This window comes from Formica exsecta, unplaced genomic scaffold, assembly GCF_003651465.1.
Source record: "Formica exsecta isolate Colony F162 unplaced genomic scaffold, ASM365146v1 scaffold466, whole genome shotgun sequence".
Classification (NCBI taxonomy): Eukaryota; Metazoa; Arthropoda; class Insecta; order Hymenoptera; family Formicidae; genus Formica; species Formica exsecta.
In genome coordinates this window covers 103,789-115,713 of record NW_021851896.1, presented here as the reverse complement: position 1 = coordinate 115,713, position 11,925 = coordinate 103,789, and the positions used below count along the sequence as shown (strand labels likewise).

The following is an 11,925-nucleotide window of genomic DNA, read 5'->3' as shown; positions in this document are numbered from 1 at the left end:
CTTAATTAGAATATTTAAAATTAAATAAAAAATAAAATTATTTTATTAACTTACTATAATTTTTTCAGTTAATTTTTTTATTCTGTGATTCAAAAGTTAATAATAGTACTTTTACTTATGTCTATGTTATTTTCGCATTATTTCATAGAGTTATCATTTTCGAGAAACAAGATTCTATTTCAGAAATGATCACAATCATCTCGACGGCAAGATTGATGCTGTTTTGGTGTAAATTCAGAATGAACAAAATTACGTAATTATGCAAATAGACGAAGAACAAGATTTTGAGCAGAGCTTTCTTCCGCAATGTCCGCAGTAGAAACGACACCCGTACCAGCTGCTGAGTTCACGCTTCGCCATTATTACCTACAACTGACACTAATCCCATCTCATTTCCTGACCGTTCCACTTTGCGGGAGCAACGAAACTAAGCGTAACATCGGTGCGACCCACTTGGTAAATAAAAGTTTCAGCGACAAATGTACGTGCCAGCCGAATCCCCGACATCTTTTCATTTAACACTTACATTCACCGTCGAGATATCGTAACTAGAGCCGGTTTATGTATGATTCATTTCTTTAATCAGCTAATTTTTTTAATTAAATTGAATTAAATTTTTCAAATAATTACATTTTATTTTCTATAGAAAGAAATTATTTTAAATATATTTCAGTTTTAAAATAAGACTGGGATGTTTAATTCAAGGCAGAAGCTAGTTGCAAGATTAAAATATCTTTTCTTGTTTCCGCAATAATGAATAAGTGTTACGTTAAGATATATTTTTATTGATATAATATATCGTTTGATAACATTCAAATTCCAAAGCAATGACAAAAAAGAATTTGCTGACTCGAGAATTAATATTCGAATAACTTCTAGCTCGAGAATTATTAACGTCTCAACAGTAAGATAATGTATATTCATTTTTCTTAATTCGATTTCTGGTAGCTGTCATTAATACACGTGCCGCCGTACTGTAACTTTCGAATATTTTATATATATTAATAGACTATCTCACTTTTTGTTCTTCTCTCGCTCTTTCTATCTTCCTCGCACATCGATATAAATACTATTTTTCGATTCTACATAACTAGTCGAACTACAAGAGATATTGTGTTCGCATAACACCTACGACAATGTCACACATATATACACAATGCCCCGGAATAAACTCACGAAAAAAGATTTATCGATATTCGGATAGGAGCAAAACTTTGCCTGAGAAAACAATCCGCTTAGTCTCTGGTGAAATCATTGTTTTTTGTTAGCAAAAGCAAATATAGACGCCTAAATATTTTGGATAACTGCGAGAGTAAATTCTATTTTTTAATTCTTCAAACTGTAAAATTTTAATGTGTGTTTGTATAGTAGTTGAATAAATTAACAATGTTAAAATACTGAAATAAGAATTATAGAATAGATATAACATTTGAAAAGCTGTATCTTTCAATTTTCAGCATTTATTAGGTTGCACCCAGTTTACTTGATAATAAAACAAATCACTAATAATAAAATGAGAAGAAACTTTAAATTATTCTAATTTTTTTGTCTAATAAAATTGCATAATTTAATAGCTACATTTCATTTGACATTTGACATTTTCATTTGATATACAACCGCGTTTCTTTAATTCTATTTTAAATAAAACGGAGGAAAACAAAAAAAAAAGTAGTCGCATGATACAAAGATAAAATATCGTCACCTTTGTGTTCAATGTCGACATGTTTTCTTGTCTAAAAAATCGCGATTGTCAACCAGAAACGTAGAAATCGCGGGGAGGTAAACAGAAAGATATGCCGTGGTAATAGCCGTAATAAAGTCGCAAGTTAATGTGCGACATACCGAAAAAAATGCGCTGCTTGCGAACCGCAAATTGCGGTCGGATGCATTTCGTGCTAACGCGCGCTTCTCATAAATTACCCTCAGAATTCATTAAAAAAGCCGAATGCATTGTTATGGTATTTGGCTTTTCTCATAGTTTCATCCATTGCTCTGAAGAAAACTAATTTAAGAACGACCATTTTAATATAGTTTTGTCGAGGATATTTCTTAGACTGAAAATATATTAGAAGAGAATTAATTAGCAAAAAACTGTCTCGCGCATAGCATTTGCACAATTAAGTTAACAGATCCTTTCTAGCGTAAGTTTTATTCGCTCTTTAGAGAAATGAGTTTCGTTCTACAAGGAAATTGTGTTACCGCGTATACAATTGACTTTTGTTTTGCAATATAACACACTTTACTGTTAGTTGAATAATATCATTGCGGAGTAAGACAAACTTATAGAGCGACTATTTTAATGTTTTAAAAAAAGAGATAAAATGCAAAAAATAAATAAAAATACATTAAGAATCCATAAAACTTTTTACGACTTACAGAGAAAAATATGATTCAAAAGTTATATTTTTTCAGAAAAGTCATATAAGTTCGCTAAATAAATGTATGATTTATGTCCTACATATAGTATATAAATCATCGCTCAATTTCATCATATGAAAAATGTTTTAGAACACCGGAAAAGGGTGTCCCTCCGAAAGGACGCGATACCATTTTCGATGACGTCGCACACACACAGTTGAAGAAAAACTGAATAAAAAACTGAAGGGTAAAACTTCGACTAAGAAGTTACTCGAGAGAATACGCGGCAACAAGAAAAACTTTCTGAATACATCTTTCATGCAGAGTAGATAAATATTATATTTTTTGCTCTCAGATCGTACTAATGTCTCAAAATAAGGGGGAAGGAAGTAACACGGTGTATTTTGCATGAAACAAGCATGACACGTATACCATTAGTCCGAAGATAAATTTCGGAGATCAAGATAATCCTGCATATTTCATCAAATTGATGTATTAATGTATATATCATAATCCGGACATGCACTAAATGCGCACGTAACGCAAGAAACATCTAATTGCTGCGAGATTATTCTGGCCTGCAAATCTCGCGCATGATGTTTTGTGCAAAGTACGAAATTGCGCACCGTTTCTATTCGGACGCGCGCAAATACCGTTATTACGCAACATTATCAAAGAGGTGGCCAGCCATCTCGTTCCTAGACGTCGACACGTGCCAAGACCGAAAAGCAAAGAGAGTATCCATCCGAATCCATGTGAAAAAACACCGGTTCGCGAAACTTTCTCGCATCCGACGACACGTCTACTGGGGGAACTGTTTAAAAATAAATTGACCGACAGCCGCACGGCGAGAAATAGATCAGCCGAAACAAATTAGTTCTCGACTTTAAGTGACACACGAACAGCATGGGGCGATTTTATAGCTGGCAATTTATTTGAATCCCCATAGTGTCCCAAATTAGTATCCAACATCAAAAACGCGAGATCCGTACAACGGGCGATATTCGCGATTGATCTTCGTGATCCCAATTCGCATTAAAGATATCAAAAGATATTTATATAAGATTCCCTAGAGTCTCGCAAGAAGTAACAATCGCGCATGTTAAATTTTATTCTTATAGAAAAATAAAAGTTTTATTTTTTTGCTTTGCGTAAAATCGAGAGAAACGTAGTTCAATAATATATTTTAATTTCATTCAAAAATAAAAAAATGTCTAACACTCCTTAAGATATGTTGTGCCAAATTATATGAAAAAATATTAAAATAGAAAGTATTAAATATATTGCGGAGATGGATTAAAATTAAATAAATATCCGAAAATTTGTTCTCTATACCTTAACATGAAACATTGATATCGACGTGACATTTATTAATACCGCAATTAAGAAGGGTCCTTTTTTTTCTTTAAATCTGTAAGCGTTAAAAATCATGCAGACAATTACAGCCGTTGCTGCCGAGACAAACAACATGTTCGCAAATTGAAATCAGGAATACGGGAAACCGTAATTGCATACTAAATCGGCGATGCGGAAATTAGGCAAATATAACTCAATTATCGATATACACCTGTATCGTGTATATGCTACCGCAGGATCATTTCAAACGGATGAATGTCACCAAAGATCAGTCATGCGAGGATACAATTCAATTAATTTGCTTTACACGTGTACAAGTACTTTTACGTCCTTATGAGCGTATGTGTACTTATATAATATACAGGGTATGCCACTTGGCCCGTATTATCATTTCACATTTTTAAAGGGATGTTACCCCGACGAAGGGGATAAAGTGGCACCGTATTGAATTTATTGCACTCATACGTCTCCCTTGAAAAAAAATTGACCTTTTGGTATTTTTTGAAAAGATTAGTCAGTCACAAAATAAACAAGTTGGAAATTTTTTTAAATGAACACCCTATACACATAAATAGAAACATACACATCGCAAATTATGTAATCGCATTTTTATCAAATCCGTCAAAAATATCGTATTTCTTTCTTAAAATCTTTGTCCGACAATTTCATCTTTGAGATTATTGAATGTACGATGTAATAATTTAAAGCAATTGCCGGTAAAACTTTTGATTGTGTCGTTAATCCATGTCAGAAATACTACAGAAATAAATATCTGCTCTAGAATAATTTGACAATAATTTCACACAATAAGTGAGTGCACAAAAAATAAGTCAATATAATATTGCCTATTAATCAACAGTGAAATGATTCGCTTCTAATTAATATTTTAGTAATATTTGTTAATAAGTATTTACATTTTAATCTCAGAAAACAATCGAAGGTCGTTATTTAAAATCAAATACAAGTAGAGTCAAGAATACTTACTACAATAAAATATTGAAATATAAATAATGTATTTCTTGGCTAAAGTCTTATATGAATATAGAAAAATAAGTTCAACTTTAAAATATTACAAAGATTTTAACAAAATACAAACATAAATTAACATGCGCATTAATTTTCGACAGTTTTTCTAAGCGTGTTCAAATTTCTTCTCTTAAATAAATATTCACATACCGATTATGATCCAATTATTGATGATCCAATTAATGCGGGACCAGCCAAAAAAGTTTCACGAACAGGGGCGACTATGAATAACCCGATCGATGAATCAAATTGCTATTATCCGCCAAAAGAGACTCCGTCATGCAAAATGTATATTTCGTCGGCACTAACTTGGCGAACTCATGCGATTACTCGGCTAGGATTTCCGATACGCACTGAACGCGAGAGATATACCTTTAACGACATTCCGTTGCGACTTTCCATAACTCGCGCTACCTATATAGCTACGTAGAGACGACCGTGTTTGTTTGCAATCAAGTTCGGCGCCCTCGAAAGCTCGAGTGTAAACGTTACAGTGAACGACTGACAGTCATGTAACAACAACGCGTTTTCTCGCTGCTGCTCGATAAACTAGTAACAATGAGTTCCCAATACGCGCTCGTTGAAATTTTAAATTGAAACAACGAAAAATTCTGATAACATTCATGGGTGACAGCGCGAAATAATAGGAGAAAAAAAAGCTCCGATATCCCGATGCATAAAATAAAATAATATTAAAAATCTATGTAAAATTTTTTACTTGCATTCAGAAATATTTTATTATTAAAAAAAAGAGATTAAAAAACATAGAGCCTCGAAATTTGAATTTGACAAAATAATATCAATTTTTCAATTTTTTACTCATGATTCTAATAATTTTGGACCTATATTTCTACATTATTGCAGTAATGATTCAACTAATTTATGTTTCTTTTATTTGATTGGAGTATAAACACAGTTCCACTTTTTATTTCTCAAGAAGATATAAACGTGCATTTTTTCTTCTTTCTTTTTAGTTTACAGATTACCATCGGCGAAACTACTGCGACACAGGATTCGGATGGCAAAGCGGCTCGTGATCCGTCGTAAAACAGCGATACATCGAAAAAGCATCTACGCTGAACTCTCAACACGAAGACGATAAAGCCGATCTAATTCTCTCTGCAAAACACGATTAAAGATAATTTACAGAGCAAAATATATAGATTGAGTACAACGAGGGATCGACGTTATGATACCCAGATTCATTCGAGGAAGTTCTGACTTTGAAAGACAACGCGAACGCGAATCGACGAGTCGATATCTGATAACAAAGGTGAAAGATAATTCCTTTTCATAAAATTTTTCATGCTTTTTTAAAGAAGACTATATCGATTTTTAACTTTCAAACATGCCTGCGAAAGACGAGCGAATGTCTTTTCTCAATATTCCGATAAAATTACAGTCATTTTGAAGAAATGTTAACAGATGCATGTAGATGGTGAAGCTCGTATACACGCATGGAAAGAAAAACAAATTTCAAAAGTCATAAGTAATCTGTGAGACGAATGGTCCGCCTTAGCGTAACTTCAAATCATGCCTGTATTTTTCACGAAATATTCTACAAGTTTGGAACATATAATATCTTTTTAACCTTTTTATAAAATATATTTTTATAATAGATAAATTTTATAATTTTTATAATAGATAAATTTTATCATTTATAAAGTATATTTTTTTATCAAATGTCATATTTTTATGAAAAAATAATCGCGTAATTTTTTCTTCATTTTATATAATTTATTAAACTTGCAAAATATAGTCAACCTATTAGCATATTGTTATCAATCAATACTTCTTAAAATCTTAACAGAATATCTATACATATTAACGGAGAAATGGCAATGTTCCAACTAAGTATTTTTAAGAATCAAATTAACTTAAAAAACGCAATAACGAAGAACTAATTAAAGCAAAAATTATACAAATGATTTGCAGTTGTTAAATTTGAGGAGCGCGAAGATACGACCAAAATTAAAACAAGCAGAAGAAAAAGATAAACAGAGACGGACGAAGAGCTTGCGAGAAAATGGTAACGTGAAAAGGCAGCGAGATTGAAGGGCAGTGCAAAACCGGGACGAAGTGGTAGAGAATCGCGGAACTGAACGATGGAAATGAGCTCGACGACGACGGTCGCTTCCGGTTATTACAATGTTGACGAGCTTGCGCAGAACTCCAGCAACGTTAGTAACGTTGGACCGCTCGAGTGCAATCAGGAGAACACCAACGGCTTGTCTGATTTCATCGTTTACGGCATATTCATCAACCTGATCGGTCTCTTCGGGATCTTCGGCAACGCAATCTCGATGATTATCCTGTCGCGGCCGCAAATGAAATCGTCTATCAATTATCTACTGATTGGACTGGCCAGGTGCGACACGGTGCTGATTATCATCGCGGTAAGCGTATCTGTCTTTATTTTTACATCTTTTTATCTTTTACATTTTCTGCGCAAAAATTAAATCTATTTAACCTTTACAGAAAAAGAGAAATAGAAACAAAAGTATAAAAAATGCAATTCAAAAAGCTAGGATCATAAAGCATAATCTCTGTAAAATTTATGAATGAATAAGGAATGTGCAGCAAATAATGGTTCATTTATGCAAGATTTCATTTCTTGATACTTCAAAAAAATTGCGAAGTTATACGAAAAAAATATATTTCGTTTTACTTAAAAAACAAGTTTACAAGCTAGCATTAATACAGAATTAAATTTTATGCGATAGAATTATTATATAATATCGCGTAAAATGAAGCAGAATATTGCATATTTCTGTAAAAGAATATTTTTGTAAAAGAAATTATCAAAATTAATCTATCTGAGTGGTCGAGAGCTCTTCCTCGCCTTTATTACGAAGAAATGACATGAAAGAGTTAGTATATTAAACGTACGCACATTTCATTCCTTACGAGCTTTATGTGTTTAAATAATATTTTACTGTCTCTTTTGTTTAACAAAGGATAAAGGATATTTATATTAAATATTTACAAATGTCAATATTTTATATTTGTCGAGATATTTTTTAATTATTACATTTTTAAATATTGCTCTTTGAAAAAACAACGAACAATATTTTTCAATCATCAATCAATCAATCATGTAATATTAAAACATGTTTATTTATTTTATGATACGCTATAAATATTTTATGATTTATTTATTAAATTCGATTAATTCTATTCATTGATATACATATAAATATTTTCATTTCTACTCTATATTTTATATATTGAACTGAAATATGAAAAATATATCCCTTTTCTCTCAACAAAGTTTTCCTCTACGTGATACACAAACAACTGCGACGTATCACAATTCGCGACCCACCGATCGGAAAATCAATGTTTAATTGTTACACATGACCAGAAACGATTTTCGATAGGATCGTGGAATGCCTCGTGATTGCAGTTAGATAACCCAGCACGTTTAGTATCGTCGGATCTGGTACTTGCCAATCAATCATCCATATACCCATAGCTAAAATTTTTCAAAAAAAAAACATTTATCGTTTCCTAGCAATCGACCTGCATTTCAAAGAGCTTATAACAATGTTTTGTTACCGTTATTTTCTATTAACGATGCTTTCAAAACACGAAGATAATCAGAAAGTAATATAGGAGAGTCTATTCACTCAAAAAAAATGTCTTGCTGATATAGGTAGATTTCTAGGTGTCACAACAAAAATTTATCGCTATTTTTTGTATCTGTTAGAATATTGTCTGTTACATATAGAATTTATAGCAGCAATATTCTAATAATATCTTCTAGAAAATTTAGGTCCCATTGCCAAATGTTAATCACTGCATTGGATAAATATGAGTTTCGATACTACAGCTAGAACGATCTTTATGAGAAATATAACTGCCAATTATAACTGCAGCATCGAAAAATTGAGAGAAATTGTTTAAAAGAGCTAGATAGATTGAGCGCGTTATACAAATATGTTAGACGTGAGGATTATATATTCATTTGTTTCTTGCCGCTAATTTTTTCTGTATACCACAGCCAAACTTTATAACAAGTATGATTGGCCTTAACATGGATAGGCGCCCCACAGAAAAACATTCTTTCTAAATTTCACAAACAGTTCAGATATAAATTCTGTCTCTGTCACTTAGATTGATTAAATGCGAAACATATGCGATATCACAGTATTTGCTAATCATTTATGTACCTCAGTTAATTTTGCGCACCCAGAAAATTTTTGCTGTAGTTGCAATACCACTTTTTTGAGTGTTTCTTTCAAATATAACAGATTTAATCCTTTCAATTTAATAGAGTCTCAGATGTCTCAGAGGACTATCACAAATGTTTGGGGACAAGATGTAAAAGAATTTCGTTTATTTTAGTGCAAAACATTAATAATTTCAAAATTATAAATGAAATGATTTTTATGTTACAAATATATAGCAAAACTTTATTTATTTAATTTTAGATTAATCTTATTTTAATATAATTTTAATTTAAAAGTTACTTACGAATAATCGATAGTAAATATTAAAAATTTGAAAAGCTTAATTCAACAAAATAGATAGAATCTAATAAACTTTTACACCCAAAATAAATTAAAAGGTTAAGAAATGCGGAAAATATAATTGACAAATGCATTAAATTTTTTTAAAAAATTTTTGAAAAAAAAACTGATAGATTTGCGAATGTCAATTTATATCCCGAAGGCAATTAGAGAAGTGCAGAGAGAAAGAGAGTTTACAACTTTACAGCTTCGTATTGCGTTCGCGAGATTTTTGTTTATTATTAAAGTGTAATCTCATAGGGTTTAATTAACACCTTGCACGCGAACGTGGATTTTCATCAAGGCGTTATTCCAACTGAGAATCTCCTTGTACGATTTTTTACTAACGGGTTATAAATGTAAAACACTTTCCTGTTTATCTACGTTGTATGAATTTGGCGATTAATCAATTCGTCGAAGTGGTCAAAGATCGGAAAAGATTATCGTGACGTTTAATAACGAGCATTCAATATCGGAATTCAGTTTTCATAAAACATATCAGCCGCAGACTTATCGCAGTGATTAAATGCAGATATCATTTTAATTTTATGCTTAGTCTTGCGTTTTCCACAACCGTAAATTTGCAATATAGCCGAGCTTTTCATTAAAATAAATCCTTTTTAATATATACCACAGTAGCGCGTTCCAGTTTATCTCATATAATTTAAGCTATATCTTTAAATATATAATTCATAGCCATATATTGGTTCTTTTATTTTTGCCTCAAATGTGCATATGTTTTTACATATATGCTCCCCCCTATAGATTTTATATAAACTCAAAAATAATGTAGAGAGAAGCTGTTATTAATGAATGTAGAAATAATCTCCATAAATTTTATAATTTGCATATATTTTTTACATGTTCTAAAAAATGCATATATCCAGCCAGTATAGATATATAAATAACTTAAATAAATTATGATATGATGGATGTAACTAATTATTGTATATAATATATAAATCCAAAAGTACCACACAAAAATTTTAAAAATATTTTATGAGGAGAAATCAAGATAATATCATAAAAATACCGTTGAGAGAGAGAGAGAAAGTTCATTTCTAAAATATTTTATAATAAAATATTTTATAATAGCATTGTGAAAGTAATATTGATTACGCGCTACAGAGTTTTTTTGCTCTGTAAAGCAAAAAATAATATAATATAAAGGATTAATATCATAGTTTGTTTATTTCTCTTTAATTTATCCTCGACAATATCAATTCTGACTTGGGAGAGGAAAATTAATATCGTCGAAAATACATGGCGCGCACATTCGCCAGGATGTTACAAGGATAATATGAACTACGCGTCAAGCTTATGTAAATAAATTCCAGTAGTATTACCTTTTGTTTCCTGATCTCGTGGGTAAAGTCAAGATTAATAGCATTAAGCAGTAGAGGTAAGCAGAAGCTTCCGGTAAAAGAGATCGGCCGGTAAAGCTCGTACACAAGATCCTGTATTAACTCTCTCAAGACTACATTACATAAACCACTCCGGTTATTAATTAATCATATGGACTCTCTCTTTCTCTCTCTTTCATTAACAAACTATTTGTTCACTCATCGATCAAACCCCACGAGCAGAAAAACCATGCATTTATAAAACATTACATTTTGCAATAAATAACAGCTAAAAAGATTTTATTGAAAAACAGAAGGAATATGAATCTTTAAAATAATTATTGCGTACGAAAAGTAGAAAATGATTAGAGAATGGAATATTTTTTAACAAAAATATCAAAATTGAGATAAATGTTGATAATTTTTTAATTATATATATTTAAAATTATAGAACCTCTAATAGCTCGAAAATTAAAGCAAAATATAATGAAAACATAACGAATAAATATAATAAAAAGACTTATTTTCTATTTAATTAAAAAAATAAGTTTACTTTATTATAATTTGTAATTATACTATATTAATTGCTATTTATTGAAATACGCGAAAAAAAGTTCTAATGAATATGTATAATTAAAAAGAGCTTGATCTGACATAAAAAAACTCTTATCGTTAACATGTAATTGTTAATAGCATGTAAAAATTATACATTTGCAGGTATTGATTTACGGATTGCCGGCGATTACCACGTACACCGACCTACTATTCGATTATAAATTTATTATCTATCCAAAGATCATCAGATACCTGTATCCGTTAGCTTGCATAGCGCAATTTGTAACTGTGTACCTGACGTTAATAGTGACATTAGAAAGGTACATCGCAGTCTGCCATCCACTGAGAGCCAGATCTTTCTGCACTTATGGACGGGCACAAGTGGCAGTCGTGGTCATAGTAATCTTCGCCTTTATTTACAATATACCCAAGTGAGTAATAGGTGTAATTCAAACTGTTCATATTATCTCTAACCGTAGTGAGAGATATATAGAGAGAAATATATATATTATAGCATATATATTATTTAATAAAGATGTAATATCAATACGTGTAAAAGAAGAAAGATTTACTTAAAATTATTTTAGTCAAATTTTTGATCTTCTGTATTATTTGGAATAATATAATATAAAATAATTATATATATATATATATATATATATATAAAGAAGTGAAATGGAACAATTCGGAGGGAATTGTTCTAGAAGTAGAGGGGGAAGATTTTCCTTCAGGGCCTGGCAGCTAAGTATGAATGCCAATCATGATATTACACCAGG

At 31.1% G+C, this 11,925-nt stretch overlaps 1 protein-coding gene across 5 annotated transcripts in view; it reads left to right on the top strand.

Annotated features, from left to right (window-relative positions):
- LOC115241082 (FMRFamide receptor) overlaps positions 1 to 11,925 on the top strand; it is a 67,082-nt gene that overhangs the window by 45,043 nt on the left and 10,114 nt on the right. For 4 of the 5 annotated variants that reach the window (XR_003884860.1, XM_029816636.1, XM_029816638.1 and 1 more), the window contains exons 2-4: positions 5,715 to 6,013; positions 6,676 to 7,136; positions 11,312 to 11,580. Coding sequence is in view for 4 of the 5 variants with exons in the window: in XM_029816636.1 (XP_029672496.1) it covers positions 6,846 to 7,136; positions 11,312 to 11,580 (560 nt within the window). In the remaining variant the exon portion in view is untranslated. Of the gene's footprint in view, positions 1 to 4,867; positions 5,293 to 5,714; positions 6,014 to 6,675; positions 7,137 to 11,311; positions 11,581 to 11,925 lie in introns of those variants that run through there. The other variant, XM_029816637.1, reaches the window with a different exon arrangement.